This window comes from Chiloscyllium plagiosum, unplaced genomic scaffold, assembly GCF_037043375.1.
Source record: "Chiloscyllium plagiosum isolate Xiang-an unplaced genomic scaffold, Cpla_swu_hap1 HiC_scaffold_31, whole genome shotgun sequence".
NCBI lineage: Eukaryota > Metazoa > Chordata > Chondrichthyes > Orectolobiformes > Hemiscylliidae > Chiloscyllium > Chiloscyllium plagiosum.
This window is the reverse complement of record NW_028270169.1, coordinates 18,765,821-18,786,186: the sequence shown is the minus strand read 5'-3', so window position 1 is coordinate 18,786,186 and position 20,366 is coordinate 18,765,821. Positions and strand designations below refer to the sequence as shown.

The window sequence follows — 20,366 nt, the reverse complement described above, 5'->3', positions numbered from 1 at the left end:
CTACAGGGACATTGGCAAAGATAATCTTTGCCATGCTTCACCACATTATCAGTGTGTCCTCCTCCAGGGTCACCACTCACTTGACCCCAGCCAGAGGGTGACTTGCAATGGTTTCTCCCCCTGCTCCCTCACCATTGCCACTGGTGTCTCCTATCTCCTTGGACCCCTCCCATTTCTCTTCTACATGTTGTTCCGAAGCAACATCATCTGAAAACACCGTGCTACTTTGTACATTGATGAAACCCAGTGTGACGGCACTGCCACCTGTCCTGACCCTCCAAGCTGCTAACTGATCAGACTGCTTCTCTAACAACCAATACTGGATGAGCACAAACCTCCTCCAATTAAATATTGGACAGTCTTTGTTCTCCATTCCAAATCTGTTTCCTAACTACTCACGCCAACCCTCTCTCTGAGACTAAATTAGATTGCTTTCGACCTTGGCTTTAAGATTTAGATCTGAGATGAACCTCCAGCCACATATTCCTACCATTCGTAAGGACTGCCTTTTATTATCATAGTAACATGTCCCAACTCAGCTCAGCTATTGTTGAAACCATCATCCTTGGCTTTGCTATTTCTATAGCCAACTATTTCAACATGTTCCTGGCTGACCATTCACATTCTACCCTCCATAAACTCGAGGTCATCCAAAATTCTGCTGCCCAGATCCTAACTCTTGCCAATTCCCATTCACTGACATCATTCTTAGGTTTACTGGTGTGCATTGGCTCCCAGCCAAGCATTGTAAAACTCTTACCCTTGGTTTCAAATCCCTCTCGGCCTCCCTTTTCCTGAGCCTATCAGCTTCTCCAGCCCTTTGACCTTCCGGAATATTTGTGCTTCTCTTGTTCTGGCCTTTGTACATCTCAGATTTGACTCATTCCACTAGTGGTGACCATGTCTTCAATTGACTAGGCCCCCTCGAACCTTTCCACCTCTCTATCTTATTCTCCCTCCTGTCCTTTTTGATCCTTATCAAAACCTACCTCTTCGAGCATGTTTTTCATCATCTCGCCTCATATCTCCTCCGTGGCTCCGTATCATTATTTATTTGAGAACATTCCTGAGAAGCTTGGGATGTTTTATTACATCAAAGGCGCTATGTAAATACATGTTGTTGTGCTGGCATTGACCAAATACATCTCCTTTGTTTAAATAGCCTTCCCTGGTAACCTAAACTCAAATTCCTTTCCTCAGAGTTTCACTCATTCAGTTTCACCTTCCTGTTAGATGAAACTTGCTGGAAAGTGCTCTCACGATTCCAGCAACAGGAAAGACAGTGAGTGGAATTTATTTGAAAAGTCTGTTCTGGTAAACTATGTGCCACCTCATGCGCAAAGCATTTGCATTAGCTCCAGTTAACTATATTTCAAGGAAGGTTGACCAGAGACTCTGATGAGAAGATGGTAATTATCCGAATGTATGTTAAACTAACAGGTAGCGTCACATCGTATTTTGATAAGAGGGTATTTCCTGCACTGTGAAGGCTTGTTCCAACAAGCAACTCATCTAAGCCCATTGGAGTATGAAGGCATAATTAATCAAACCAGTTTAAGGCTGAATAGTTAGCATATTGATTGATAGAGAGTTTCAAAGGAAACCTCGTTTACTTAGGAGTATTTCTCTGCCTGACTGCTCAACTGATTGAGATTTGTGTATCAGAACCTCAGCAAACAGTAAGACTCAATTTCTATTTTATGTATATTAACCTCTGTTCACCTTTCTTTTAGTCCAACAGAAATAAACTTGCTGTTTAACTGAATTCAAGTGTCTTTGTTTACTGGTGAGGTAGGCAAATTATAGTTTTTAACAGTGAAGAAGGTATTATGATGGAAATACTTTAGCTGAACACTATGTGGGACAATTGTACTATTTCACTTAACTGCAGTAAACACTGCATTCCATTCTATCATGTTCTTCAAGTCTTTTCAATGACATCAATAAATGGAAATATTGACATGGCTCAACACAAATGAATATAGGGTTATATCTACATTAATGAAGATGCATTTAGGAAAGGCCTTTGCTTATTTACAATTGCGTTGTAAGGTGAATTGAGATGGAACATCTCATTATTACTCTTTTCATGATGGAAGTAGCATTTGGATGCTACTCTCAACAGTTCACTTCCAAAATTAAATGCTTAATACTTTTGTGAAGACAGCAGCTACCTATTTACAAATGTAGGACTTTACTACTATGTTGAAGGAAATTTTTTGAGACAGTATGACATAAAGGACAGAAATAAGGGAAACCATGACAGCAAATACTAAACATATATTCCTTAACAGAGGCTCAGACCACTGTCCACTTTCACTCTCTTGTATGAAAGTACAAGGTAATGAATACACAAGAGCGATTAATCTATAAAACTGTGATTCCCAATTCTGTTTGCCATGAAACCCATTTCAAGGATGGGAAACTGTTGTGCTGTCTTGAGACTAACAGTGAGTCACAGAGCAAACAGGCCTTTCAATCCAACCTGTCCATGCCTACCATGGTCCCAAATTAACCTAGTCCCATTTGCCTGCATTTGGCCCATATCACTCTGAACCCTTCCTAAGAAAGCAAGAGTAGGATATTGAAATTGCATGATCAGCTATGATCATATCAAATGGTCATGCAGGCTTGAAGGGCCGAATGGCCTACTTCTGCACCTATTTTCTATGTTTCCATTTATGAACCTGCCCAAATATCTTTTAATTGTAGCTGCATCTATCACTTCCTCCAGCAGTACATTCCACATATGAACCACCTTCTCTGTGAAAAAGCTGCCCCACAGATCCTTTTAAATATTCCTCCTCACCTTAAAATTGTGCCCTCTAGTTTTGAACTCCCCTATTCTAGGGAAAAAGACTCTTGCTATTGACCATACCTGTGCCCCTGATGATTTTATAAACCTGCATAAGGTCACCCTTTAACCTCCTACGCTCCAGTGAAAAATGTCCCAGCCTATCCGGCCTCTTCTTATAACTCTCACCCTCCAGTCTCACTAACATCCTTGTAAATCCTTTCTGCATCCTCTCCAATTTAATAGTATCCTACTTTTGAACCTTTAGCCTAGTGGTATTATCGCTAGATTATTAATCCTGAAATTCAGCTAATATCCTGGAAACACAGGTTCGAATCCTGTCACCACAGATGTGGAATTTGAATTTAATAAAATAAATCTGGAATTAAGAATCTACTGATGACTGTGAAACCATTGTTGATCGTTGGAAAAACCCATCTGGCTCACAATGTCCATCAGGGAAGAAAATCTGCCACCCTAACTTGGTCTGACATATATGTTAGATTCCCTACAGTGTGGAAACAGGCCATTTAGCCCAACAAGTCCACACCAACCCTCCGAAGAGTAACTCACCCAGACCCATTTCTCTCTGACTAATGCACCTAACATTACGGGCAATTTAGCATGGCCAATTCACTTAACCTGCACATTTTTGGACTGTGAGGGGGAGGAAACCCACACAGAATGTGCAGACTCCACATAGTCGCCAAGGCTAGAATGGAACCCCGGGTCCCTGGCGCTGTGAGGCAGTAGTGCTAATCACTGAGCCACCGTGCTGCCCAAAGTGACTATGTGACTCCAAACCCAGAGCAATGTGGTTCTTTTTCAACTGCCCTCTGAAATGGCCTATCGAGCCATTCAGTTGTATCAATAGACTGCAGTGATTCCAGAAGACAGCTCACCACTACCTTCTCAAGGGCAACTAGGGATAGATGATAAATCCCAGCCAGCCAGAGACTCCCATGGCCCACATGTGAATTTAAAAAATGCCAGTAGTAGGGAAGACCTTGAACAGAGGCAACAGAGAGGAATCAGATAGAGAGAGTTCTCAAGAAGATTTCCTACTCTTTTATAAGCATGTTAAGTTCCATCATTTTTACTGTTCCAGGAACCAGATATCAAGGTTGAGTCACTAAAGGCCACACCCACAATTTGAACAATATTTTAAGGTTTAAAAGCTGCCTTGCAGCTGTTCACTCAGTCCCATATGTTAGCCATTCCTACCTTGGAGGTCACAACCCCAAAATGAATGAGTCAGCACACCATTTGAGGTCACAGCCCCCACTTTGGGCCTAAGTAATCTAAACTACTCCACATATCCGATATTTCTTAAAGCAAATATTCTGTGGGTTTTTAAAAGAAGTTTTATTTCAATCAGTGAATGACTGTCATGGTGAAGTCAGTAATTTAATCTATTCCAAAACCCATACTGCTTGGCTGGTGTTGAAAGGGATCAGTTTGTGATATTAGTGAACAATGATTGAATGTATTAACACGTTTGTAGTGGACACAAGAAATTCATATAAAAATATTGTCAACTTATGAGGAAAGCTCGAGCCCATTGGAGTTTTAAAGAACTAGTAATGATCATTTGGGAACAAAGAAAATTCTGGGGAAGTTTGACAGACGCTGGAAAAATGTTTCTCTTTCTGGGAGAATATCCATCTGGGAAGCACAGTATAAAAATGAGGGGCTCCCACTTAAGGTAGTGATGAGGAGAAATTTATTTTTGAGAACATGATTAACCTCTGGTTCTTTCTACCGCAGAGAGCAGGAGGCTGGGTCATTGAATAATTACTATGTCTGAGTTAGATTGTCCTTCTCATTGTCGCTGGGTCAAAATCCGGAATTCCCTCCCTGACAGCATTGTGGGTCTACCTACAGCACACGGCAGCAGTTCGAGAAAGCAGCTCATCACTACCTTCTCAACAGCAACTAAAGGTACGCAATAAATGCTAGCCCAGTCAGCATTGCCCACCTCTCACAAGAGATTAAGAAACACTATAGGGAAATAAAATAGATCTTCGATCTGCGCAGAGGGACAAGGGCTGTGGGGGGACAGGCAGGAATGTAGAGTCGAGGTTACAATCAGGTCAGCCACCATTGTATTGAATGGCAAAGCAGGCTAGAGGGGCCAAATGGCCTACTCCTAACTCTTGTGTTCTTATCTTTGTGAGCAATCATTCTCTAATCTCACTACCTGTAATTTGTGGGCTACCATTGCTGAAACCAAGAAGGCACAATCCAGAATTGATTACTTTGGGGACAGTCAGTGTTAAAGATATGCAGAAAGGGCTTACGATTTTGTACAGTCAGTTAATTAAATTTTATGTTTATGGATACAAGATGGTGACAGGTTTGGGAGAGAAACTTCAGAAATTCACTTGACAGAGCCATCTAGTGGTCAAAGTTTCTTTAACTGTTGACATAGGAAAATTGAATGGAAAATGTTGCCTGAGCAGTTTGCAAAAGCACATGTTAAGAGAAACATGTGACCACAAATCCTATTAACAGGGAGTAAGACTGGAGTGGAAAGTGGGCATTCTATGTAGGGTTTATAATGATAAATAGATTCTGTGACTTGATGATTAAAATTTCAGCAAATATCAGCATTCCTTTTCACAAGGTTTTCTTCTGATTCAAATTCCTTGGATGTGTGTGTCACTGATATACATCGCCGTAATTGCCCTTGGAAAGCTGGTAGTGAGCTCTCATCTTGAGCCACTGCAGTTGGTGTGACATAGATACACACAGCACTGTTAGGAAGGGAATCAATAGAGTTTAGCTCAGTGATGAAAGAAGAATGCCAATATGCATCCACGTGGTGAGTGATTTTGAGGGGAATTTGTGGACAATGGTGTTTCCAAGTGTGTGTTGCCCTTGTCATCCTGGGTGGTAGAGATCACGGGTTTGGAAGGTGCTGTTACAGGAGCCTTGGTTCGATGGTGCAGTGCATCCTGCAGATAGTACTCTCTGCAGCCACTGGCAGACCAAGAATCTAACAGGCCAAACACAATTGGCTGCAACTGCTGGGAAGCCTTTAGAGAGGTGTCCCCTTCACAACGGTAAAACGGTGGTCCAATTGCTTGACGATTTTTTCTATTTCAAATTTTATTTGGGGAAGACAGAATGGTAGGGGGCTACCTTCAGGTGACCCCCCTCTCATTTAGCTAATTGAGAGATTAGCTTCTATGTGTTAATGTTATGGTTGGATCCCGATTGGCCCTCAAGCTTTAAGAACCTGCCCGCTATCCTCTACTGGGCCACCTGGTCACTAATGGGCCAATTAGGCAAATATGTGAGGTTCATAGCTCTCCTTCACACAGGGTAGGCTTCTGACCTCCATTCGAGTCCAATGGCGAGGTCCTGAGGCCTGTGGAGAAAAGCCTGCCTGGTGCTCCAAGTGAATGACATTTCTTTGCAAACGGACTGGTCTTTTAAGCAAATCCTAAGAGAAAGCTCCTTGTGGGAGGAAGGTGGGACTGTTTTTTTTTTGAGAAAGGAGGAGAAAGTGGCGAGATGGAAGAGTCAATGAACAGCATTAGCAAGGCTTGCAGACAAGTTGGTCGAATCCAGTGGAAAAAGGTGTGCTGACCTACCTGGTGAAAATCATACTGGTTAATGGGAAAAGCAAATAAACACAAAATTGTAATAGGTTGTCATAAATCACACTGCTGGCAGTTACTGACGACACAGTGCAGTATCTGAAGGAAACAAGGCTGCTCTGTGTTTTATAGGTGATGGGTGCGGTTCAGTTTAAGGCGATCTGGCATGTGGAGCTTGCTGGTTACTTCAGGTAAAACCACTTTCTACGCAGATTGCCTTTCTTGCATCATTTCTATTGCGTAGATCTGAGGCAAAAGTACAATCGTACTGAGTTATATGGTGTAATTTTTGCCTCGTTTAGGAGACTCATGAAGTCGATGTGGATCAAGTTCTTCATGATTTTATGATGTTTACAGCAGGAAGGTAAGGCTTTCTAAACCTGTGCTTTCCTCTTAAGAGCCGATTCCACAAGGATGAAAGGGTGATCTGCAAAGTGGGACTCCCAAAGCTATCACAGGCGCTTCAGCATGAGGAGCAATACCAAACAACATTTGATACCACGACACGCAAGAAGCTATCAGGACAGGCAACCCAAAACTTTGGTCAAATAAGTTGTTTTAATGGAGCATTGAGGAGGAGAGAAGGTGCAGAAAGATTTAAGGAGGCAATTCAAGAGCATGAAGCCCAGTCAATTGAAGACATGGCTTCCAATAGTGGAAAGCTGTACATTGGTGGGGAAATGGCCTCATGGTATTATCACTGGACTATTAATGTGGGGACCCAGGTTCAAATCCTGCCATAGCAGATGGCTTATGCAAAATCAACTTCATCCTCAACAGAACAATATTATAATTGAATCACAACTTATTTTCCTTCTGATAAGAATTTTATCAAATGTATGTTGCAAATTACAATTATTTCTGCACTGTACCCCAATGAACTTAATGTGCCTAAAGTGATCCTGCTAGTTTGGGTTGCTGCTGTGGAGCACAGCTTAGAAAGAGGCCCATACTCCATTATTTTTAATCATGGCAGGAAGGCTGAGCTGCTGTGTTTCGAGTTTTATAATGCAAATACCAAACATGATTGTGACGCAAATATATAAAGCTAGAATCTTTTAGTCTGCAGCTCGCTGGGTTACTAGAATGTTTCTATTCATTTCACAAATTATTGTGAGCATTTTTAGTCAAGCCTACTTACTTAAAAATACTTGAGACTTGTTGGTGCTTTTTCATTGCCCCTTGTTTGAAAATAATTCACTAGTGACAGCAAATTATATTTATGTAGCGCCTTGATCATATTAAAATGTTCGAGGAGAAAGTGAGGACCCTTCTTCAGGAAGGGCTTATGCCTGAAACATCGATTCTCCTGTTCCTTGGATGCTGCCTGACCTGCTGCGCTTTTCCAGCAACACATTTTCAGCTCATATTAAAATGTCCCAAGCTGCTCTACCAAAGCATTATTAGTCAAAAAGTATCACCACACTGAAGAGAGAGATGTGGTCAAAAATATAGTTAGAAACTGGGAGAAAGATAGAGAGGCTTGGGAACAGACTTCCATGTTGGGACTGCACATCTGCAGGCAAGGCCACCAGTATTGAAGAAAGCCAGGGAATAAAGGAATTTACAAAGTAAATTAAAAACCTAAAACAAAAATGTCACCTCCTGAATTCCATTCATAAAGGACAACTCATGTTAAATGTGATGGAATACTCTGCACTTGACTGAACTATCGAGGCTCAAGCAACCATGCTCAACCTCAACAAGGAGAAAGCAGTGTGTATGATCAGGACCCCACCCACCACCTTAAAGGTTCACTCCACTCATGCCGAGTGACAGCAGTGTGTGTGCCATTCACAACATGCACCAAGGCTCCTTGGTTGCACCTTCCAGATCAATGTAACTATCATACAGAAGAGGAGGGCATGTATTCACAAAGGGGACACCATCATATGCAAGTTACCCCCTGAGTCACACATCATTCCATCTTGGAAACATACTGGCATTCCTTCATTGGAACTGCCTCAAAATCCTGGAACTCCCTTCCTAAAGCACTTTAGGTGCAGCCATTGTGGATACACGGCAATGGTCCACAAAAGTGTTCACTGTCACCTTCACGAGAGTAATTAGGGATGGGCAATAAATGTTGGCCCAGCCAGTGCTGCCATGATTCAATGCAAAGTAAAAGTTCAACAAAATATTAAAACTGTAATGAACATGTTCATGATTTTTACGCAGAGTAAAAGGGCTCATGCCCGAAACGTCGATTCTCCTGTTCCTTGGATGCTGCCTGACCTGCTGCGCTTTTCCAGCAACACATTTTCAGCTCTGATCTCCAGCATCTGCAGACCTCACTTTCTCCTTTTACACAGAGTACACAAATGAACTTCCACTAAAGAATGACAATGCTCTTAGTTGTCTCAGTGCTTTTCTTTGGATTACTGTGTCTTACTAAATCTATCAATAAAGAATATAAAAGCAGGATATGATGTAATGGAGCTGGTGAAGTCAGCTCAAAGCCACACGGAGGCGTTGTGAGCTGTCGCTAAGGTGAATATTTATGAGCTGACTCTGAGGTGAACAGTGCCTGAGGTGAGTGATTCTGAGTCAGTCGCACATTTGTTCCCCCATCCATTTTCATCAGGAAGGGACAGGGAAACAGGATGGTTTCTATTTTTTACAGATTTGTAGCTCATGGAGGCAACACAGTAAAATGCAGCTGCCTTTCTGTTGTTTGAGCCACAGGGCTTGTGCATGTTAGACCTATCAGCAGAAGCCTTTGAAGGGTGAGGGTATATTTGGAGAGGCGAGGTCACCTTGCTGGATATGTTTGTTGCCCTTCGTGAGATGTCAAATGTCCTTTGGGATTGTAAACAGTAGTCATGGATGTGTGTAAATGGATACATGCAAAGGAACTGTTAAGGAATCTGTTGGGCTGCTAAGGGAACTATCAAACTGTTAAGGCATTTACATGTCCTGCCCTTACTTTTTCTTTAAAAAAAACCTGTTTCCAGTTATAAAAAAATCCAATGCTTGCTATTTCAGTCTATCTGATCACAGACACCTGAAGTTTATTGTTATTGTGTGATTATAACCTAGCATTGTTATAGTGGGGTGCCTGTCAGTTTGATTGTCAAAGTGGTTTTAAAGGCCTTGAAATTGGTCTCTGACCACAAATGCTTGATGTTGTAAGCAATTAAATTGTTGAAGGAAGTTAAAATTTGCAAATGTGTTTCAATGCATTTAAAACAAAATAATGAATTCATCAATAGATGCATATATTACAAACATGCAAGCACAAAATAGGAGCAGAAATAGACCAATTGATACATTCAGCCTGCTCTGCAGATCATGGCTGATCTGCTTATGTTCCAAATTCCACATAATCTACCCCAATAACCCTTGATTCCCTTGCCTGACAAGAATCTACTTATTTATGCTTTAGCAATATTTAATGACTTTATATCCACCTCTTTCTGAGGCATAGAGTTCCATAGTCATGCAATTCTCTGAGAGAAAAATCATTGATGTAATTTCTAAAAAGATTGAAACCCAAACACAGATTTCTGTGGGCTTCACCTGTTACATCCTGCCAATCAGACAAAGACCCATTTACGGATACTCTCTGTTATCTGCCAGCCAGCCAATCTTCTATACATGCGAATATGTTAGCTTTTAGATAATGTGCTTTGGTTTTCTGCAAAACTTTAGAAGTGATACCTTATCAAATGCCTTCTGGAAATCCAACAACACTATATCCTCAATATCCCATTTATCCATAGAATATTTTAATCCTTCAAAGACTCCAAGAAATAATTAAACAGATCTTTCCTTTGACAAAACCATACTGACTCTTCCTAGGGTTTTTCTGAGTGCAGAGCTATAACCTTTTTTAATGATCAAATTTAACACCTTCCCTATGACAGACAGCAAGCTAACTTCCTGCCTCCCTCTCTTTTTGAATGGAGGGGTTTTATTTGCAAATTTAGAGCAGTTATTTGCTGCCACATTTGGAAAATTAACGGCAAGCATCTACTGCCATATTAACAAGCTCTTTTAAGACCTTAGGTTGAGGTCAATCTGGTTTGGAAATTTGTCAGCCTGCAACTCCACCAGTTAGCTTCGTACATTTCCCTCGTGATAGTAATTTCACTAAATTCCTCTCTTCCTCCCACCTCTGGATTTACACTGATTACCAAAATTTTTTGCAACCTCCATAGTGAAGACAGAAGCAAAATTTTTATTCATTTCATCTGTCATTTCCTTGTCATTCAGTATTAATTCCCTATTCTCACTTCCTGAAGGACCAACACTCAACTTCATTACTTTTACTTTATAAAATATCAGTAGAAACTCTTGCTATTCATTTTCTATAGCTGATTTCCTCTCATAATATTTCTTCCTCCTGATTAACCTTTTAGTCATTCCCTGCCATTCTTTGTATTCTGTACAAACATTTGATCTACAGCTCAGCTTAATGCAGTTATATGCATATTCCTTACGTTTGACACTTTCTCTAACATTTTTTAGTTAACCACAAATGGTGTTTTCCTCCCTTTGGGTATTTTTCTTCATAGTAGGATTCTATCTCTCTTCACTCTTTCTCTGACCTTCATTTCCCATACTACTGTCTTTCTCTACTTGATATATCATATTTTCGTTCATTTGATCCCTTTCCCCTACGATTTAGTTTAAAACCCTCTCTACTTCCCAAGTTATGCAATTCACAAGAACACTGATCCCAGTACAGTTCAGGTGTAGACCATCCCAACACGCCCCTCATTTTCCCCTGTACTGGTACCAATGGTCAAGAGCCAGAACCCACTTATTCTGAAATATCCTTTCAAATGTCTATTGCTACATATCTATTTAACTGTCCCCTAAACTAATATGACATTCAATTTGGCTTGCCTAACGTACATACCCACATAGTTACTCGTATTAAGGTTTGCAATGCTAGTTTGAGAACCAATTTTCTCTCTTTCAAACTGGATGCAAAGTTCAATTATTTTGTGGTCACTGTTACCTAGATTAGATTAGATTAGATTAGATTAGATTAGATTACTTACAGTGTGGAAACAGGCCCTTCGGCCCAACAAGGTCACATCGACCCTCCAAAGAGCAACCCACCCAGACCCATTCCCCTACATTTACCCCTTCACCTAACACTATGGGCAATTTGGCACAACCAATTCACCTAACCTGCCCATTTTTGGACTGTTGGAGGAAACCGGAGCACCCGAAGGAAACCCATGCAGAATGTGCAAACTCCACATAGGCAGTCACCCAAGGCTGGAATCGAACCTAGGACCCTGGTGCTGTGAGGCAGCAGTGCTAACCACTGACCACCGTACCACCCTAATGGTTGGTATATTCCTAAGATGTTTTTCTTTCTTTCTCTGACCCTCATTTTCAATATCACTATCTTTCTCTATTACTTTGTTTGTACACTTTGATATACCACATTTTTCCAGAATTGATCCCTTTCACCTTTGGTTTAAAATTCTCTCTACTTCCTGAGTTATGCAATTCACAAGAACACTGATCCCATTACAGTTCAAGGGTAGACCATCCCAACACAGCCCTCATTTTCCCCTGTACTGGAGCCAGTTGGTGAGGTGTCCCAGAGATGTTCTCTGAAGTGTTCTGCAAGTAGGTGTCCTGTCTCCTCTCCGGGACACCTGCACCAACCAACCCCCACTGCCCCGTGGCCAAACACTTCAACTCCCCCTCCCACTCTGCCAAGGACATACAGGTCCTGGGCCTCCTCCATCCCCACTCCCTAACCACCCAACGCCTGGAGGAAGAACACCTCATCTTCCACCTTGGGACCCTCCAACCACATGGCATCAATGTGGACTTCACTAGTTTCCCCTTTTCCCCTCTCCCCGCCTTATTCCAGTTCCAACCTTCCAACTCGGCACCACCTTCATGACCTGACCTACCTGTCAATCTTCCTTCTCACCGATCCACTCCACCCTCCTCTCCAACCTATCACCATTACCCCCACCTCCATCTAACCATCGCAATATCAGCTATCTTCTCCCCCAGTCCCACCCCCCTCCCATTTATCTCTCTACCACCTGGGCTCACTATCCTCATTCCTGATGAAGGGCTCTTGCCCGAAACATCGTTTCTCCTGCTCCTCGGATGCTGCCTGACCTGCTGCGCTTTTCCAGCGCTACACTCTCGACACATCCTCCTTCCTCTAATTACAAGTTCCTTTCCAGAGCTGAGCAGATGTCCTAAACTTACCACTGGGCAGGCAACACAACTGCCTGGATTCTCAATCTTTTCTGCAAACACTGGTGTCAATCTCCCTAACACCACTAAGCTCTACTACTACCACATTTGTTATTGCGCACCCCACTTGAATGACTTCCTGCAGCACACTGCAGCCATAGTCAATTTGCTCATCGACCTTGCAGCCCCTGCACCTTTCTCAACAGGCCGAGAGAACCTTAAACCCATCAGACAATTTCAGAGGCTGACACCTTTACCTCACTCCCAGACACACCACTTCACCCTGACCATTGACAACATCAGAACATGTTCTCCTCAGTGGCGTGACTGCTTCTTGGTACAAATATTCGAGGTAACATTCTGCCTCCTTGAAGTATCATAGTGTTTGTAGTTCAGCCTCCAACTCATAAATTCAGAGCCAAAGCCACGTGAACTGCAAACATGTTTTACAGACATGCTAGCCCAGGTCACAATGGTATCCAAGAGCTCCTACATACTACAGCCTTTACACATCACTTGTCCTGGCATCCTCATGTATTTTAACTGATTAATCATATTATTCATTTTTTTGTGTCTTGTATTATATTATTTTAAATATACCACATTTTCTATAGTATGTTAAAACTTAACAACAGAAAATATGTTAACCACTTCTCAGAGACTCAACAAACAGGTAACTCCTAGTACAACAAGAACCAAGTCCAATCAACTCCAATGAATCTAGCTCAATCTCTGCTGGTCATGGGATCTCTTTCCCACCTGCTCCTCTAGGCAATGCTGACTGTCTTACAAGGGGTCCTCAACCATACCTCACTATTTTATATCATATCCTGCGGATACTGAGTGAGATTTTGTAGAAGGCGTATCGGCAAGGAAAGATAGATGAGGGGATAAGGGTTGAAATGAGTTGACACAGGTGTGCAAAGGGCCATGGGGCTGGGTAGAGCTGCATAGGTTGATATGGAGGGTATGAGGAACCATGAGGAAGTTGGTGGGCGATCTGAGATAGTATGGTTGGGACTTAAGGAGTATCTGAGAATGAGGCAGATGTGGGGATGAAGGCTAGAGGGTCTTTCTGTTTAAAAAACATTTTACCAGAGACAAAGTGAACTGATCCTCAATGTGGAGACTATGGTACTGGGAAAGCACAGCAGGTCAGGCAGCGTCCGGGGAGCAGCAGAATCGATGTTCCGGGCATTAGTCCTTCATCAGGAATGAGGCCAAGGTGGGCCTTTCCAATAAACCCTCCACAGGGTCCACACGCCTGAGTGCCCATGTAGCTGCTCCTGATCTTTTTACAGGGGCAGCCCTGCTCTGGCTGCCTAGGGATCAAAGTCAGGTTTGGGAGCCAGTAATTTCTTCTGCACTCCCAACCTGAGTATGCCAATCAGGCTCACAAACAGAGAAGGTTCATGAGGGTAAATTCCCTGTGAAATCAAATCCCAACTGGACACAACACATTCAAGAGAGGAAGAGGCATTTGGGGAAATGTAACAAAAATAGATTGAAATAAAGGAACAGGAACTATTTGATAGCTACTTGTTTCCTTTCGCTTATCATAGAGTCTCTGTCCCATATACAATGGGTAGGGCATGTTTGGAAGCTGCCTCCAATGCAGCTCAACATTTCCTAACAACTGAAGGCCTAGGGCACAAAATCTACAACTTGCCTGTCTCATCCAATACCTATGTCATGGTATCACCTGCAAACTGTGGAGTTCATTTTAAAAAGGGGACTGTACAACTGTGAACGCATCAGGTTCTTACCCTTGTTCTTCTCTGGTCACGTCCTCAATTGTCTGAGGGTGGCCAAACTACACTTATTCTGTGAATGTGTTAGAGTTAGGCCCTAAGTCCAGCTCAGTCTGGACAGGATCAAAATCTGGCAGCTGACCCTATTCTCAACTACATGAGACCCTATTCTTAACTACAACCAAGCTAACCCCTCCCACCCCCACTTACTTCTACACAACTAATAAACTTGCCCAGTAAATGGTATCCACGTGATAGAAAATACTGTACGGCAATGGCCAACCCTTTAAAAATCTCATTATTCATTGAATTTAGTTGTAAATAATGGTGTGTTGGATGAACTGAAGGCCTTTCTCATTATTAACACATTCAGCAACAACTTGCATTGCCTTTAACGTACAAAAACAAAAACAGTCTAGCAGTGTCGTCAATCAATATCCAACACCAAGCAGAGCAGAGGAATATTTGCTCAGAAAGGTAAATTTTGAGATAAGTCCTTGAGGAAGAGAGGGAGAGAGACAGAGTGAGTTAGGATGGGAATGTCAAAGCTTGGAGCCTTGGTAACTGATGACTCAATGTTGGAGCTGTTTAAAAACAGGAATATGTTCATGCAGCTAGAATTTGAAGAGCACAGAAGCTTTTGAGACTTCAGGAGATAACAGATAAAGGGAGCAACAAGAATATGCAAGGATTTGAAAATGGCTGGGAATTTAAGAAGTAGGAAAAGGCAATGAGTTCGCCCAACTCAGTCCACTATTCACCTCCTGGTTTAAAGGAATATATTGACTCAAGGCAACTGTCCAGTGCTAATAAATATGTGGATCAGTTATGCACACCATTGGCACCTAGAACTTTACATCAAACTCAGCCAATGTGTATCTGCAACGGATTAGCAATCACTAGGGAAAAGCATTTCTAAAAGCCACAGGCTCACAGCCAATATACCGCCTTGAGCCACTCCTGTGGGTGTTGTACTCAGTTACCTGCTTGCTGGAGGACATGCTCGCTAGTGCACTGATGCTGCCCGTATCCGCGACAACCATGGCCGATGGAAAGCGTGTAGTGTGGGAATACTGGGGAGGATCTGGCTTGTGTGTGTACACTGGAACGAAACCAAAACAGAACAGCAGAGTTAGATGAGTGACTCCTTCACTAACCTTGAATCCTCAAGCTGATGATGTTTTCACAATCTGTGCTTGTTCCATCATGTAGGACATTAAAGACAAGTTTCAGATAATGAGTAGAACAGGGTATTGTGCTTTTACATTAATTTGTAAACTGTAATGCTTAATTTAAAGCAACTTGCAATGTAAAATATTTTTCTGTCAAATAAAGCAGTATTATTAGTTGAGGAGGATTTGTGCAGGCCACTGTCTCGTAGATGTTTACAGCACAGAAACAGGCCATTCGGCCCATCAAGGCCACACTAGTCACAGAGATGTACAGCACAGAAGCAGACCCTTCGGTCCAACCCAGAGAAAGTGAGAACTACAGATGCTGGAGATCAGAGTCGAGAATGTGGTGCTGGAAAAGCACAGCAGGTCAGGCAGCACCCAAGGAGCAGGTGAATTGATGTTTCGGGCATAAGCTCTTCATCAGACCCTTTGGTCCAACTCATCCATGCTGACCAGATATCCTAAACCAATCGAGTCCCATTTTCCAGCACTTGGTCCATATCCCTCTAAACCCTTCCTATGCATATACTCATCCAGATGCCTTTTAAATGTTGGAATTGTCCCAACCTCCACTACTTCCTCTGGCAAACTCTGATGACATCAATCCCATTTTACAGCTTTGGGATCATAGCGCTGGGGATAATGGCAACACAAGTGAATATTTAAATATTGCTTATAGTCATCATCACTGCACACAGAGGCACATACAGAAACAGCATGTAAGATTGGAGGGATCTTTACTCTGTAGCTAACCCTGTGCGTATCTGTCCTGGGAATGTTTGATAGCGATAATATCAAGGGAGCTTTACTTTCAATTAAAATAATAGAAGGAGATCTACTTTCAGTTTAGTTTCTGCTTAAAAGAGTTAAAGGGAGCTTTGCTCTGCATCCAACCCCACACTGTACCTGTTCTGGGAAGTTTTGATGGAGACAGCATTGAGAGAGTTTTAACTTCAGTTTTAAAAAGGTAGAGGAGACTCTACTTTTGGTTTAAAAGAGGAGAAAGAGCACCAGTGATTCCACAAGCTTATGGTGCTACAAGTCACATCTAGGGAGACAAGTTAACAAGCTTTCTTTGCAAAAGAGCTCAATGAAAAGGACAGTGCCAGGCAAACACATCAGAAACAAGTTCAGCTGGTCTGCAACAGGGCTGTGTCTTGCCGACCACCAATAAGAGGTGGGCCGATAGCAAATTGGCAACCCGTTTCCACTATTCACCTCAATGTGAACGGAAGCCAGGCCCACTGTAAATGATGCACACGTTTATTATAAAGCCATTTTATAGTGCACCTTCAAATTTCTCCTTCCCTTCACAACGTGTGACTATATAGCAAATAGGTCCAAGCCACTGGACAGGAATGTCTGAAGATTTGAAATCCACCCCACACCTCATGTGGCAGCAGTAGCAGCCTTTTAAACTGCATTTAACTTCAACTCTCCCTCCCATTCCACCAAGGACATGCAGGTCCTGGGCCTCCTCCATCACCAAACCTTCACCACCCGACACCTGGAGGAAGAACGCCTCATCTTCCGCCTCGGGACCCTGCAAACACACAGGATCAATGTGGATTTCACCAGTTTTCTCATTTCCCCTCCCTCCACCTTAACCCAGTCCCAAGCCTCCAATTTGGCATCGCCCCCTTGGCCGGTCCTACCTGTCCATCTTCCTTCCTTCCCATCTATCCACTCCGACCTATCTCTACCACCCACACCTTCATGTACCTTTCACATTCACATTCCCAGCTACCTTCCCTCCCCCCCCCCCCCCAGAGCCATGCCTGTCCCATTTATCTCTCAGCATCCTGCCTTGGCCCACAAGCCTCATTCCTGATGAAGGGCTAATGTCTGAAACGTCGATTCTCCTCTTCCTTGAATGCTGCCTGACCTGCTGCGCTTTTCTAGCAACACATTTTCAGCTCTGATCTCCAGCATCTGCAGTCCTCACTTTCTCCTTTTAAACTGCATTGTTTGTTTAAAGATGAAAGAAGTTCCTGCAAAAAGAGGAATCAATTTTCCAAATGCTATAAGTGAAACAGACTGGGTGATGATTTACTGGCAGGAATCCAAAGCACATTTGGTAGGCAGTTATGCCCCATAACATCACACCTGGAGTCTGGAGCTCAGAGGTTCCAGTACTCCACAACATTGCCACCTAGAACAGTAGGAGGCATTGCACAAACCAAGCATTGTTTTGCTAAACGTAATGAACAAAAACGAGTATCACCCAAGAAAGTAACGTTTAAATACATAACGTTTGTTGCTCAAATTTTGCCCAGATTTTGCCATTAGCAGTAAAGAGAAAGTATTTGCTAGTAATCTTAAATAAAACTGTCCACCAAGACCTGGTGATGACTGTGACTGGATTTTCCGCTTTCCTGAAGCAATTTAAATCTGTCACCGTGTCACTTGGAATGCAGCCACTGAGATACCAGCCAGGAGGGTAAGTGACCAATCACATCGCAGTATTCAAACAGTAAGCCAGGAAATGTGAAAACTATTGAATCTCTTCACTTTTACCATAAATTTCCAGATAATGGCAACTTTATGATCAAATTAAGTCAGAGACTACAAGGATCCTTGGGTTTATAAGTAAAGGCATAGAGTATAAAAGCACAGAACCTCTACAAATCATTGGTCAGACCACATTTGGAGCATTGCGTTCAGTTCTGGCCACCATAGTTAAGGAAGGATGTTAAAGTCCCAGACAGAGTGCAAAGGACATTTACTAGAATGATATCAGGAATCGAGAGATTTTAGACACAAGGAAAGATCAGAGAGATTGGGCTTATTCTCCTTACAGCAGGGAAGAGAAACAGAAGATCTTATTGAGGGTGTTCAAATTATGAACAGTTTTGACAGGGTAAAGAAGGATGTCCTATTTCCATTAGATGGCCTGTCAGTAACTGAAGGGCACAATTTTAAGATGGTCAGCTAGAGAGCTAGGAGTGAGATGAAGAGAAATGTCTTTACTCAGAGAGTTATTAGGATTTGGAATGTTCTGCCTGGAAGAGTGGTGGAGGTGGATTCCATACAAGGTTTCAAAAGAGAGCTGGATGTCTATTTGAAAATGATGAAAAGGGAGATGGCTGGAGAATGGGACTACCTGTGTAGTTCGTTCGAGAGCTGATACAGACACGTGGGTCAAAAAGCCTCCTTCTATACTGTAAAATTGTGTAATACTCTGATTCTATGAAAGAGAGGGGAAAAGGAACATTTCTGTTTCAAAAATCAACTTTATAAAGAATCTGCACACTTACAGCTGATCTCAATAATTATCTCCAAATATATCCTTTTTGGACGCAAGTAACTTAAAAAATTACTTTAACTGATGGGTCTAACCCTAACACAACCCTATTGAGAGCTACATGGAAGGCAAGTGCTTCCTAGTATCAGTCACAATCTCAGCCATATCTAAAAGGCTGTATGTATGGGTCTTTTTGTTCCTGTGTTCATGCAGAAGTGTTTGGCAAAGCTTTAATTATTCAGTGTCGTTCATTTTATGTTGAGATCACGATTTGTGTCGTGACTCACTAAGCATTGGCAAAGAAATCAAAGAAGGAACTTCAAACATTTTGCTTCCTGTGCAGGGGGGTGCTAGCCGAGTGACCAGGTCACTGGACAATAATCCAGGAATTCCAAGTTAACGTTCTGATGAAACGGGTTCAAGCCTCACTATAGTAGATGGCCAAAGTTTCAACTGAATTCAGTGCTAATTTGGAATTAAAAGCCCTAATAATGGCAATTATGTAATCACTATTGATTGGTGTTCAAACCCCTCTGGTTCACTAATGCCCTTTAGGGAAGGAAATCTGCCACCCGCATCCAGTCCCCCAGTTGCTTCTTAACTGCACTCTGGCTAATTAGGGATTGATAATAAATGCTGGTCAACATAATGATGCCCTCATCTCATCAACATGTAAAAAGAAAGGCATCTTATTCTAACCTTACCCAATAAGAAAGAACACTCAACAGAGGCAGGGGGCAAGATCCCTTTGCTCCAGTCTCTACTGCTTTACTCCAAAATGTAAGTTAGAAGGTAATGTGATATATGGCTCTGAATCTTAATTTTTTGAACTACATTGTAATTATTACCTACATCGCATCCCACTCCCCGACCATTTCAAAAGCAATAGACAGCTCTCTGATTGTCTGAAAGAAGCTGCCAAGTTACTGAACATATTAAAGAAAAATCTATTTTCAACGATGAATGTTTTTAAAAAACAATTTCCTTGGGCTTTAAAATCCAAAAGCAAATATGAAAGTGAATTTCTTTAAGATATGCAAGTTAGGGTGAGGTACAATCTCACAGGCCATTAAAATATCAGTTTGTGCTGTGTTACCTGATCTCAACTGAAGGGTCGGTGATGAGATGTTGGTGCTTTAATTGAGTTGAAGAGATAATAATCAATGTTGATTTGATTCCGGGTCACTATCGAGTGGCTTACATTAGAATACTGGGAGAGAATCCCCAGGCTTGACTCAGACGCTCCTTGAGGGAGAACACCCTTTAACAGTCATTGCCCGAATTCCCAAAGGAGATGTTGTTGTGTACATTGTGAGTCACATGATACCAGACTAGGTCAGGAATCACCGAGATTCAGAGAGCCTAATATTGTGATATTAATTTGCTGGTCAATTATGCCACTGGGGCTATTTGATGAATTAAATAAGCAAACCAAATCCTTTTCAAAAGCAACATTTTGCAAGTTTCCATTTTAAATCTATCACTTTTGGAAACACTGATGTCATTGGAAAGGCTGGAGCTTATCGCCCATGCTCAGAGAAGCTGGTGGTGAGCTTCTATGTTGATCTGCAACAGTCCAAGTAGTGAAGGTACCCTCACAGTATTCTTAGGGAT

At 42.2% G+C, this 20,366-nt stretch overlaps 1 protein-coding gene across 7 annotated transcripts in view; it reads right to left on the bottom strand.

Moving 5' to 3' along the window:
• hnf1ba (HNF1 homeobox Ba) overlaps positions 1-20,366 on the bottom strand; it is a 103,572-nt gene that overhangs the window by 16,522 nt on the left and 66,684 nt on the right. For all 7 annotated transcript variants that reach the window (XM_043718363.2, XM_043718360.2, XM_043718361.2 and 4 more), the window contains one exon: positions 15,317-15,435. In XM_043718363.2, coding sequence (XP_043574298.1) covers positions 15,317-15,435 — 119 coding nt within the window. The remainder of the gene's footprint in view (positions 1-15,316; positions 15,436-20,366) is intronic.